This window comes from Phalacrocorax carbo, chromosome 2, assembly GCF_963921805.1.
Source record: "Phalacrocorax carbo chromosome 2, bPhaCar2.1, whole genome shotgun sequence".
Lineage (NCBI taxonomy): Eukaryota > Metazoa > Chordata > Aves > Suliformes > Phalacrocoracidae > Phalacrocorax > Phalacrocorax carbo.
Genome location: NC_087514.1, coordinates 137,747,603 through 137,761,938, shown reverse-complemented (window position 1 = coordinate 137,761,938; position 14,336 = coordinate 137,747,603). Strand labels below are relative to the sequence as shown.

The window sequence follows — 14,336 nt, the reverse complement described above, 5'->3', positions numbered from 1 at the left end:
CTCTTGAAAATTTGTTCTCATGTTTATGCATCCAAAGACTAGTTACATTTTAATCAGCTTTCTGAGGCCTGCAGAGATTACCTCCTGATGGGCTCCGCGTATTCCTGTCACACTCTGATAAGGGCAGATTTCACACCCGCCTAAGCCGGCAAGACTTCACAGACTACCAAAATCCTAATCATCATTCTGAACAGTAAGCTGCTGATGATTTTATTGTTACCTCTCCTAGCTGGGAGGTTTTACTCCTTTACTCTAAGGGCAGGGGTATCTAAACTTTGTACGGCAGAGGTGATTTGCTAAAAGCCCTTGGGCGGAAGCTGATTTGCATTAAACGAAGAGGCTTGAAAGCTGCTTCTTTAATAAATACAGATGTGGAGCCCATGGAGCACATAAGTCACACCCTACTGGTCTGAGCAGTCATGCTGAAATGGATGTTGGCATTAATATTCCCCACAAACTCTATCTCCATGGCAAGTTTGAGAGTACCTTTAACACACAGCAGAAACCTCACTAGCCTGAAGTTTGGTCAGCTCTGGTCTAAAGTTGTATTACACACAACGTGTATAATGATGTTGCTTTTCCTGAAGTATGTGGCTCTATTTATTTTTTACTTTTTAAAATTAATGTGTGTTCATATGAAAGAGCTACAGAAGAGGATAAAATTTAATTAACAATTAGCTTAATTCACTAATTTCTAAATCTGTAGTGCTGCATTAGTACGCAGAAGTAACGTAAATAACACAAGTGTTGTTCTTAAGTATGTATATCACCAAATGAATAAAAGATTTTGTCTCCTAAGCTATTCTCTCTTTTCTTAAGAAGCTGTACAAGCTATAACAGTGACAAGGAATAATATCTTCTTTCTTTCAGTTAGGGAAAAAATCCCATGACGTTATAGTGGCTTGAAGTACTGAAACTGACTTAATAACTTGACCAAGTCAAGAAAAGAAGAAAAAAAATTAAAAAAAAAAAAAAAATCAGTTCCCTGAGAATGAAATCTAGTCATATTTTTACATATTTCTTTATGGAGCTACGTGCCAGAATTGACATATTCCTTCTGCACATCAAACCACACAGGTTCATCACCCAGCTGAAGGACACACAGGAAATTTACAGTAGACGAAGGAATGGAATCTAGGACTTCTGACCCACCTTCTCATGCTCTTTTTTATTGCAAGACATCCTTCAAATAAGACAATATTTTTTGGTGATATTAAGAAATAGTAATTTGTAGCTAGGAACCAATATTTGCAGCATAGAGAATGAAACCCCTGCTACTGCAATTAAGTATTTTTATCTGAACTAGAAAATAACAGCAACCTGCAAGGTAAGAAGACACTCATGACAGAAGACAACGGCTGTCAAAGGCCTCTGGAATACTGAAGTGCTCTAATTTTGCACTAATTCAATTACAAGTGAATCAATTTTACCTTCTTTTTCCTTGAGGGTGTTTAAATAGGAGAGGAGATTTTCATTAGCTTGCACACAGTACACTTCCCGGGTTTGAATGCCACCTCCACATAGCGCCGTCTGATTTCCTCGCCTCTTGTCCTGTTGACTAAGGAGAGGATCAACACGGCATTCTGTCCACTCTGTGGTCCGCCAACCGTACCTGGATCAAATTTGGTTAATTGGGTCTTTAGAAATCATTAAGCCATTTTACACAGCATTAAGCTATACAAGCTGAAACACCTTAATAGCTTTATTCATTTTTCTAAAAGGCCTGAGCCCCACAATTTCTTGTACACAGGGATGTGTTAAGTCTGATATTTTATGTGGGTAGAAACTTTTCCTCTATATTTTCACTTTTGAAATCATTACTTTTCAGGAAGGTCTTTTCTGTTGAATTCCTGAAACATACTGCACATATAAATATTTTATTGGAAGGAAGAAAAACTTGATATACAGGGACATACAGTCTATGTTCAGATAAGTTAACTTTCAAGATCGTGACTCTCCGCATTTGTTTAGAGCTGGACAATTTATATGAAGCAAAGCCAAAATATCAGAGAAATGTCCACCATGAGAAATATAAAAGCCAGAAAAGGAGTGGGGAAAAATCCACAACAACCCAACCCCCCCAAACAAATCCAAAAGCCTCTTTTTCATCTTTTATAAGAGAGAGAGAAGTTTCTCCTGAAAATCAAGATAAAACTATAATTGTATTTTTTTATTATTACTTCAGAAAAACCTTTCAGTAAATTCCTCTTCCACTGTAACAGGGAAGATGGCTCTGCAGTAGTAAGCATCCCTGCTGTGTACTGATGAATGATGAGAAGCTGTGAGCTTTCTAATCAGTGAACACACAGGAAAGAAGATCTGTGATTCCCAGTTAAAACCCCAGTCAGGATTAGACTGCAAGAAACACCACAGAATTCTCTACCTAACAAGTATTTAAAGGCTAAACCAAGCAAACTGCTTCCTAATGTGGCTGGAGATGGGGAAAGATGACATTTAAACTCTTAAATGAAAAATATGTACCGCAGTCAAAGATGCTTAACATCAAATGACATTTCCCCAGACCCTCTTCTCAGTCCGATAAAGAAAAGGCACAGTTGGGACTTTAACATTAATCTCGATTAGTTGATAAGGATTACAGCAATCTCTTGAATTGTAAAGTGATTGCTCTCCTAAACTTTAAACAGGGTTAATTTATTTACTGTCACTGTAAGCCTCTCCCACTTTCTATTTGGGGGGCCCACACCTGCCTTTGCTGTGCTGAATACAAGTCTTACTGAAAAAGTCTGTTTGCTACACAGATATTTATCACTTCTTTCCTATGCTCAGCACTTTGTCTGCAAACAGGCAAGTACTTCAGAAAACAATGTTTCTGGTAGAAAAGACCACTGACAAATTAATACAATTAATTTATCACAGTCTTGACTGAGCCTGCCTACACACAAACATTCTCTTTTTAAAGTTAATACTCATGAAAAAATACTTGTTATTTTTCCTGTATTCAGAGGAGGAAGTGATTTCACTATAATAGCAGCTATCTGAGACTTCAGCTTTTAAGAACAGTACTGAATAAGCAGAGGATTAAAAAAAAAAATCAAACCTATTATTTCTTTAATAATGATTTGAATTATATTCCACCACCAGCCCTGTACGCTTAACCGAATTTCTTCATTTCAGTATAGGGAAAACTGAATTGAACCAACTTACGTAATGCACGGTGCCACACCATCTCCTTGAGAAACACACTGCTCTGTTTCTTCTAATTGTGGGCATTCACTTTCACTGCCGATGGGGAGCTGTTTAATGGTCCGTGATCTTGTACGATTCCCTTTAGGCGTTGTCATGTCAAAGCAGGTTTTGGAGCAGGGGGTCCATTCTGACCACTCGGACACCTGGCACTCCTTCGTGATCACACAGGACTGGAATGTAATGGGCAACTTGTCTTGTTTGCAGAAGCTGTAATAAGAGAGCATTACAATTTTCAGCACACATATTCACAGGCAGTCATGAACTCCTACAGAAAAGTGATGTCCATTGCAACATGCAATATCAGTAAACATCTGTAAAGCTGTTAAGTACCAGTCTACATGTATTTGATCCCAAAAAGTCAGAAAAAAAGGGCTTTTGGTTAACCTGGCTCAAACCAGATACACAAGATTTTCTACAGTTACAAATGGTGAGTATTGCCGTATTGGTGATCAAAATTAAAATATAAATCTTCATACATATATGGAAGTACAAAAGGGGAAATAAATCAATTTTACACCACTTATCTTTTATTTTTAGGTATACTCAATTTTTTATTTTTGAAAGAAAAGGAAGAGAAGGTTCAATAACAGAGAGAGCTATACAATGTTTTTGAACAGAAACAAGTGCTCAACATCATCTTCTCCTCATTGAATACTTGCTCATTAATAATTTGCTTTGATAACAGCTGATATATTGCCACAGTGATGCCTCATGGTCTAAAAGGGGAATGATCTCTCCCTTAAAATAGAGCCTTCCCTGCTACAGTGAACCCATAGCCTTAATTTCCTGTTCCTCGTAAAGGCCTTCATTTAATTTCCACTCTGACTGCTTCATTCACATATTACATTGACTATCAGCAAGATTTCTCCCTCTAAATGCATCTGTATTTTTAAACTTTATATTCTAACTAGAAACTAACATTTCTACTTTAAAGTTTGATTCACAATAGGAAAATGAGGAATAGAGAAAATAAACTACAATTAAAGTGATCATAACTTTAACTCCTTAATTATAATTACAACATAAATATATTTATCATGTTTGTTTTGGAATAAATTCTGGATTCTGAAGTAGTTAAACAGACAGGAAAAAGATTTATTGGCGCTGCAGATGGCACAATGAAACGCTCTGTTCAGTACCAATCCTATAAACAACACAACAAAGGCTCTTTTTTTTCCTATTAATAGAATACAAAATAATATAGAAAAATTAATATTTACAACAATTTTGTGGTTATACCAGATTTTGCCCTGGCCACATATCCAACATTGTGTTGAACTGCTATTAACAAAATTTCTAATACTAGAACTAGGGATACTTGATGAGACTAATAGATTTAAAAACACAATAAATGAAGTACTTCTATACACAAGAGACAGAGCAAGTCTAGATCTTGCTAACAGATCCTGGTTGTGGAGACAGGCAGTGTCAGCAGGTTCAGAAAAAGGTTGGACAAATCTGTGGGCAATAGGTCTAAATACAGATATTAAAATGACTAGGCAGTGATATACTAGCCACCATCCCCAATATATTGACTTTGGATACTGGAGAAATACAAAGGGAATAGGCTGCAAAAGGCAGCCAGGCCTCATATGCTTGGTCTTTAAATAGCATCTCCCTTTACCACTGCAGGAGACAACAGGCTGGAGACACCACTGGGCTTGCCAGACCATAGGGAATTACTCAGTAGGGGATTTCTTCTGTTCTTATTATGTGAAAGGTGGTGGTGGGGTGGAATCCTAACACGACAGACATCATTTATTCTGCTTGAGGACAGAAACTACACCCTGTTTGAGGTGAAAAACACTCAAGGCTTTTGAGAAAATTGTTCTTAAATAATGGACTTTTTTCACCTTCATGTGGCCCCATCTGGGATATGACTACAGTACTGTCAAATTCAATACAGCAGTTTCTGTACCTTTGACAAAACATATAGACTAATTTATCCCACAAAGACACACATTTTAATGACTGAAGAACTATTCCTTATGGATTCTAACATGGGCAGTATTGCAAATCCTTGTGGAGAAGAGATGACATATCATCACCTCCTAAGTTCCTCCCTAATGTGACTCCTTTCAGAGCAGACAAAACCAACCTCTTCACTCATATTGTGACTGGGGATGAGTTTAATTATAGACACATATTGCCAGGAAACACAAACAAAATTGCCACCACCAAGTAGCTTTGGTGCAGAGTGAAGAGATCAGTTAATGATGTGTAATACTCCATTGGCTTTGCATCTGCTTCAGGACTTACTTGGGAGAAGTCTTACATGAGAAAGACTTCATTCAAGTCTTCATTCATTCTCAGAAGTTGTTTTACTAAACAAATAAATCAATAATCATCCTTCACTGAAGCTACCTTCAATTTGCCTGTATCCCCTGACTGTCAGGAACCCTAAAGCTGTCCCTGGCTGTGATTCCTACACAGCTTCATCCAGAAATTGTTTCCTTCCCTGATAAGGGAAACCTCCACTGCAACACAAAGGGTTGAAGTTCTTTAGGATGATTGATACATAGGAGAAATGAGACCATGAGCTGCAGTCAAGCTCAAAACTAATGCACTTATCAATTTCAAAAAAATAATATTCTGAACTAGTTAAATTCAAAAGGAATTTTTATCACAGATTTTCTGAACAAAGTAGAAAAAAAATTACAAAATTGAGCCAGGGTACTGAGAAAAAAAAATGTTTTCCCATAAGCATAATTGAAAAAAACCACTTTAACAGAAAGCTTTCAATAAATTCCACTTCAAGGCTAGGGCCAGCCCTGCAAACTAATTATATTTATTAATTTTTAAAGAATATAGTCACTTCCTGAAAGATTACTATAGGTCCCAGGCACTTTTCGCATTCCAAGTGCTACTAGATCATTCCCAAAGAATTAAACATAGGCATTACTAGAACTTTAGACAACAAATTTTCATTTCACAGATCCTTAAACTGTAATTGCTACATATGCAAAAAGACCTCCTGAAGTTTCTCGCTTTTCAGTATCCCTGTAATCTTGAATGCCATGATACTGAAGTCCCTCTGTGGATCATGATGCAAAATGTTTTTGAAAATTTAGACCTAGATTTGTTCACAGGACTCACGCGAAGAGTTATTTGGTCAGTGGCATGGATTCAGCAGGCTACTACTTTCCACTTCATGCTCTTTTTTTTGTTGTTAAAAACTGTGTTGATATAGCTTATATAATCAGAATGGTCATTTTATCTTGTTTGTTATTAATTATTTCCATATACAGGTATGAAGAGGGCCCAAACAGAATTGTACCATGCTACTAACCTCATTGTTTATTTATGATCCTTGATAGAAGTAAAGCAATAGAGGTAAAGCATGCCTCACTTAAAATATTTACTTATAAAAATAATTTTAAATTAAATATAAAGCAATTAATTTCTTAAGTTCTTGTAACCAGAACATGAATATTACTTTGAAGACAAACAAGAGTCAAAGGGAGTTATCCATTTATTTTCTCGCTTGCTTATTAAAACCATGCACCACTTGCAGTATTATATAAATACTGACAAGTAACTGATATTGTAAGTCACCAGCAAACAATCTCTTCACTGTTATACATACTGTCATATTATTTTTGTGAGAGGGCAGAGACAGTTACAATTAGCAAAAGAAGTGTCAGACAAGCAAATTAGCTGATGTTACTTCTTTTAACACTTGGTTTTCTTTGAACAAGTTAGAGAAACTGTGAGAGCTAATTGCAAAAGGCCATTATCAAGTTTTCCTTCGTGTTGCAGGCAGCAGGAAAAGATGTGTTGCACTCTAGATCAAGTAGGGACTAGGGAAGCATCACATTTAAACTCTCAGTATCACAAATCTCTCCAAACAAGACCCAGTTAAAACTCTTTAGTTAAGTAAAAGATTATGGAAGTGCTTCAATATCTTTTTTTAAGGTAATAGGGTAGCTTCTAGAGCAGATTACAAGTTCTTTCCCTCACTACCACCTTTCCCTGTCCCAAGTGCACGTTTACCTATTACCTGCAACTAAACTAATCTACACTTAATTCCATGTTGCATCTCCACATATCCCCCTTTCCCAGGAAACTTGGGAACAATGAATTTGATGTTCCACAATCTCCTCTCATTTTTCAAAGATCTTTTTTATCCTTTTTTATTTTTTTTTACTCTTGACACCTTTAAAATATTTGCAAGAAGTTTTTCAAACTTTATCTCACCAAGAGAAACATGTTTCTCATACTTTTCAGTGCAGATGACTATAAGTAGACAGACGTGCATAATTAAACTTACTGATACTGTATTGTACAAAAACACTAACACCGAAAGACACGTGTCATTTAAAAAGTTCAGCATATGCAATACATTAGCTGAGAATGTTTGTCACGTTTCCTTTAAATGTCTGATCAAGGAAAATGAATAGATTGATTCTTAATTGAAACCTGGGAATGTCTTTGTTACACTTCTGGGTTTGGTACCTAATGTTACAGACTTGATCTCCACAGATAATTTAGAGTGAGGCTTAATTTCATGTAAAACACACCACACTTCCTGAAGGATTTATGTGTCTGATTTAGTTACACAAAGTTGGATGAATCTTCTCACAGGAGAAAAAGCAAATTGGCAGGTAGCAGATCAGAAGATAAAAATAGACAGTTACCATTCATTTCATGATACCACCCAAACCACTAGGAGTTCTGCATCAAATATCTCCATGCTCTGTGTACTGTCAGTAACCTCTAAGCATATGCTATATGCAAAGTTAGTAATTCAAAAAGTGCAGGGACTGCACAAATAAGTCCTCACTATCAAGCCATACGGTTCTGGCCAGATAATTGCTTGGGAAGCTCAAAGAAAAGTACATGAGTTGCATTAAAATGCTATTTTAAGTCAACAGAGCAGACTGGATACCAGAAGAGGTAGCATAGGGGTAACAGGTAAAGTCTGCAGGAACTTGTTCTCAATCCAGTAAATACATTGACAGGGCAGTGTTCTAAGTGTCTGCCTTTTAGCAGGGAAAAGGGCATTATACAATTTGAAGTGAGGCTGTGCTTTGAGAAATACCATTTCAGATAATACATAGTTATAGTGGGGAACTAAAGGTTTATAAGTACACAGATGACACAGAGGAAAAATAAGGCAATCCCAAGCAAAACAAATCATCACAGGGGATGAATGAGCCCTATTGCTATTAAGGCAACATCAAACTTATTCCTGACGTCAAAGACTTAGATTAGATAAATGAACTAAAGAAGGTGGCAGTGACGGTTCAAAGGGCAAAATACAGAGCATAATTGCTGCTCAACCTCTTTTGGAGACGCGTGGTCAGGAATTTGTGTTTACTCACGTTCTATAGCCTCATTTTTGCTCTTACAGCAATAAATAAAACCTAAATATCACTTTGGATAGAAAGGTTCCCCCTGGGGATTTCAGAGTAATATATGGGATAATTAAGGCTACAGACACATAGAGAATGAAGCTTGAGGCACGAGCCTGGAGCCAACTGCACCACAGTACACGTATACAAATAAGAAAGCTGTGCAGTTGAAAGTAGTCTCTTCATTGCCAGTTTAGCTTTTAAATATGTGATATAATTAGATTACTCAAGATGTAAAACAATTCTTTCTGAGGTATTCTAAATTTCTATTAGAGAGTGAATCATGCTTTTACAGTTTTTAAAAATCAGGGCAACTTGATTTTATATGCCAACGACCTGTTTGAGTGTCTGTAATTTCAGTCTCAAAATTTATCTTTTAAGTTGTGTAGAAAAGTCATGGAAGAGACCATTGGAATTTCTTCCTCTATAAGGTCAACAAGGAAAAAATAATCTTTTTTTATTTTTATTTTTTCAAATACATAAAGCCATGCATACTGCATACATAAAGCCAAATGCATGGTAATGCATGACCATAGGACTGATTTATAAATTTATGCAGAATTAATAGGAAAAAAAAAATGTTTTAAGCAAGGCAGTAGGACTCATTTTACTCCATGAACTGTACATAACTTACTTGTACAACTAAGACATTTTCTAATTTTGCTGATGTTTCCTCCATACTATGTTGGACAGACAACTAGAAAGAAGAGTTAATGAGAAAAGACAAACAGCAGCATGAGAATGGCTGAGTGGTTCTAACTAATAATCCATGCAGTCTGATACCTGCCTTGGCAGTAGCAAATGGAGGGCAAAATTGGAAAGACAGCAAGTATTCAGTCACACCTTCCCAACACACCCTCCATTTTCCCAGCAAACTGTGGCTGAAAGACTTCCTGAACACGAGTTGTACCGCTGCACTGAAGAGCCCTTTATAGAGTTTTCCTCCATGAAGTACTTTAATGCTTTCTGAACCCAGATAAGATTTTGGCATCTACATCACCCTGGAAACAGAGAGTTACACACCTTTTTTAGTCACCAATAACTGCGGATATCTATTTCTGCTTTAAAATTGCTTTTGATTTACTTTTCTGGCTTCCTTGCATAACCATACTCTATTCGCTTTCTATGAAGCATTTGCGAGCTTAGAGACTTCTATAAGCTCTCCCCTTGACTCTTTTTGTTAGGTCCAAGAGTTCTCTTTTACTTAGTCTCATTTTATTTGAGCCCAGTTATATCCTGCAATTACAGATCCTTTCTACTGCAATTGCAATTTTGAGATGTAAAACTGGCCTGGATTTGAGGGCTGTTCAAGATTCATTCTGAGGAGACTCCCAAAGTATCTGCACATTACTTTATCTGGTCAATTTATAAGTTAATGGAAATGTGAGTCCACATATCCAAAGTATTAAGGAGACATAGTTCTGAAGATCAGTTTGGTGCGTTTCCCAATACAGCTGGTCTTCATGTTCAAGTGTAACAGAGTTCCAGTGTGAGGTTTGCAGTTTAAATCTAAAATTCTACAGTGAGGCACATGTCCCTTACAATAAATTCAATTCATTCACCCAGTGCTGATATTTAACAGGAACCGCTATTTACTGTTTTTACCTATAATGTAAAGTAATAGAGCCCAATTTGCAAGGTTAATGCAAGCTAAGTAGTCTCTTCAATAATTTTTGTCCGCACTATTTTGCCATATTTTCTCTATTTTTTCATCGTTATCAACATTCAGCTTTAGTTTCCTTTAATGAAAATTTCACAGCTATTGTTCCTTCTTTTCATTCACTGTACACATTCTTCTGGAATTCTGATTTTTTTTTTTCTCTAGCTGATTTCCTATTTGATCACATACAGAGATTTCCATTGTTCTGAAATTAATAACATGGCTACAGTTCAGGAGGGAGACTGATGCCAACATAAACTTTTGGCACTCACGGGAAACAAAAGCCATAGGTTAGAGGTGGACTGAAAAGGACTTAAGTGGAATTTTACCTGTAAATTGAAAACTGTGATCTTTCAAGCCTGGGTCAGTATTTGATGTGGTAGTGGATTACATCCACAGGCTCTTTGCTCCTGTTGCTCTAAGGTTCCCAGTAGATGCACCTACAGGTCTGCCCAGGCTGCTCCAGTTTCACGGCATCACTACCCTCAGCCCTGGGTTGGAAAGCAGACACCCCCATATCTTACCATCCTCACGAGAGCTCAGAGCAGCAGGCATAATTAAGAGGCACTCAACAGACATCATACAAAAATTATGTTCTTCCTCCCCTTGCTTCTCTCATACTATATAGTGTCACAGGGATTAGATATCACATGCGCTTCATGATCAGGAAGGCCTGTGGGGTCAGAAACCACTCTGCCTGCAGAGAAGTTCAACCCCAGCACCTTTGGGGAGGAACTTTGTAATTCATTTTGAAGAAGGCTACACAATTTTCAGCAAAAAAATACAAGCTCTGCTTGTATTCCAAAGCAAAACTCCAACAGCAAAATATGTTTTGAACACCCAAGACTGAATGAATGAAGTAAAAACTTGAGAGCAGTGAAGAAATCAACCAAAAACCAGGCAGTTAGCCTGGAAGAAACCCATACAGAGTATAACATGAGGAGGTTCATCAGTTCAGCAGAAAAAGTGAGCTGTACCTGAAGGTTTCAGATCAAAGCACAATAAACATGCTAAAGAAATACAGAATCCTTTAACAGGTTTTTGAGTGGCTTCATGTAAATACTAAGGAAGAAAAGCAAAGGCTATCTAGCATATGAAAGAAAACACAGAGGGCTCCCTCAGACCAGAATAATTTAACCATTCCCTGGTCTTGAATGTCCTGTGCACCATCAGGCATCTCCCACAGCCAGCTGTATCAACAGGAACCATTAGAGTCTCTCCTGAATTCTTGCTGATCTCATGAGACATTACATCATTAAATACCATTAGCAAAATGGTTTTCAGTCTTTCCCACCAGCCACAGGATGAAAGCTATTGACACACAGGCCCGTTTGACCAAACAAACTTGTCTGCAGAAAGACTTGGAAAAGTGACAAATTGTTTAGAGAACACCAAAACTAGATGTTAGTCTAGCACTTGAAAACCAAAATTACACACACAAACACAAATACACAGAAGCAGGTTTGTAGAGGCTGCATTTGTGACTGAAGGGCAAACTAAATTTAGAGGAAGCTTTTGGAAAATAATCAAAATAAATTAGTGATTTTAAAAAACCTAACAACCAACAATTAAAAACTCCACCAAAGCAAACCACTAAGCTGGACAGTGTCCCTGCAAAACATTCTACAGCCATGAATGAACATTGATCCAACTCCCAGCTCCTTAAAACAATACAGAAATTGAAGCAGAATTTAAATACAAGCATATATTATTTTTCTCAGTAAAGACAATGTCAGTAGATTGCTTAACGTTTGCTTAAATCTAAATAGATTGCTGAAAGAAATGAGACACTGTAAGGAACTGTATTGGGCTTACGTGGTCAGGTTCTGGTAGCAGGGGAACCTACAGGGGTGGATTCCCCTATGTCTGATGGAGCCAATGCCAGCCAGCTCCAAGATGGACCCACCACTGGCCAATGCAAACCTGTCAGTGACGGTGGTAGTGCCTCTGGGATAACATATTTAAGACAGGGGAACAGCAACAGCAGCTAGAAAAAGGAGTGAGAATATGTGAGAGAAACAGCCCTGCAGACACCAAGGTCAGTGAAGAAGAAGGGGGAGGAGGTGCTTCAGGCACCAGCCCGTGGTGAAGACCATGGTGAGGCAGGCTGTCCCCCTGCAGCCCATGGAGGTTAGCGGTGGAGCAGATATCCACCTGCAGCCCGTGGAAGACCCCACGCCAGAGCAGGTAGATGTCTGAAGAGTGCTGTGACTCCATGGGAAGCCCATGCTAGAGCAGGCTCCTGGCAGGACCTGTGGCCCCATGGAGAGAGAAGCCCACGTTGGAGCAGGTTTGCTGGCAGAACTTGTAACCCCGTGGGGGACCCACACTGGAGCAGTCTGGTCCTGAAGACCTGCACACCATGGAAGGGAACCATGCTAGAGCAGCAGAACTGCAGCTCATGGGAAGCACACACGTTGGAGAAGTTCATGGAGAAATGTCTCCTGTGGGAGGGAACGCAGGCTGGAGCAGGGGAAGAGCGTGAGGAGTCCTCCCCCTGAGGAGGAGGGAGTGGCAGAGACGTGATGAACTGACCACGACCCTCATTCCACATCCCACTGTGCCACTGGGGAAGAGGAGGCAGAGAAATCAGGAGTGAAGTTGAGCCTGGAAAGAAGGGAGGGGTGGGGGGAAGGTGTTTTAATATTTGGTTCTATTTCTCATTATCCTACTCTGATTTGATTGATAATAAATTAAACTAATTTCCCCAAGCTGAGTCTTGTTTTGCCTGTGATGGTAATGGGTGAGTGATCTCTCCCTGTCCTTATCTCAACCCATAAGCCTTCTGTTATATTTTCTCTCCCCTGTACAGCTGATGTGGGGAGTGACAAAGCAGCTTTGGTGGACACCTGGCATCCAGCCAGGGTCAACCCACCACAGGAACACCTTCCAAAGACCACATCTGCTCCTCGTGACTGTAACCTTCAGTGAAGGGGTAAAACATGTACCATGCCACTCATTAGCATCGCATCCGAGAAAAGCTCAGGCTTACTCTGCTGGGAAATCTGATTACCTGTGGGTAGTCCCACAGCCTAGACCCTCACACCCTCTAACAGAACTACCTTGCAGAAATAATCTGGTTCATTCAGCAGGTCAAATCAACCTTTGAAATATGTGTACCCATGTGTGCAATTTTCTACAGCAACCTTGAATGATCACCCTACTGGTCACGAGACCTGAAGAAATCCAGTAATATTCACAGTCCTTTGTGTTATTTGGGACTAAATCCAGATCTTAATATTGCATGTGCAGTGTCCCCCTTGCTCTCTATCTGACCACCATGGAACCTTAAAAGATTCTCTGTATGAGTAATAGGGATTTTGGAGTTAACACATGGACACAAGGATCAAGCACAATGCCCCAATGTGTTGCAACAAGATATTTCTCTTCTATGCAGTGTTCTCCTCAGAGTTCATGCAGCCTGTTGGAGGCATTAACCTCTGAAGCAAAACAATGAAATGAATTTTATACCATTCTTGGATCAAAGGTACAGCTGGATTTTGAAAGAGATGGTGATAAACTCTTTGGTATAAAGAAAAAAATAGTTTATTTTCTCCTAAATAAAATTAAATGAAAAAATTAATTCTGTTTAATGAGCAGGTACCAGGCAGCAGGAATAGTAGAAAGGTGATTTAAATCCAGAGTTTAGGTAACCCCTATGAGTTACTCTGAAGATATGAAATGTAATTTGTAAAGTCTAGTCATCCTTAAGAGTTTCATTTTATGGTTGGTACACACTTGTTTCTTTAAAGAAGTTACTGAAAATACAGTGCCTGTATTTTTTCCTAGTGGTGAGTATGCCTCATGACATAGTCCTGATTAATTTTTCCTACAGCTGCACTGTTTAGTATAGGTCATACTGTAGATTGTTCTGAGAAACTGTTAGTACCTCACAGTATAATGGGCTCTTATAATCACACAAACAATGAGGTCACTTTTATTCATTTACAATTAAAGTACTGTCCATCTAAGTGCTTTTCACACGACTATTTTCCCATGATCCTTTCAAAACTTTAAGTAATTCTACCAACAAAGATGCACAGCCAAAACAGTTCTGAAAAACCAAAACCACTCAGGCTTTCTACATTATGGGAGAAAATAAAACAGAGATTACA

General features: G+C 38.3%; 1 protein-coding gene across 1 annotated transcript in view; it reads right to left on the bottom strand.

Annotated features, from left to right (window-relative positions):
- Positions 1–14,336, bottom strand: part of THSD7A (thrombospondin type 1 domain containing 7A) — a 300,628-nt gene that overhangs the window by 108,099 nt on the left and 178,193 nt on the right. The window contains exons 5-6 of the mRNA XM_064444530.1: positions 3,166–3,414; positions 1,431–1,612 (exon numbers count right to left, since the gene is read on the bottom strand). Of these exons, the coding sequence (XP_064300600.1) occupies positions 1,431–1,612; positions 3,166–3,414 (431 nt within the window). The remainder of the gene's footprint in view (positions 1–1,430; positions 1,613–3,165; positions 3,415–14,336) is intronic.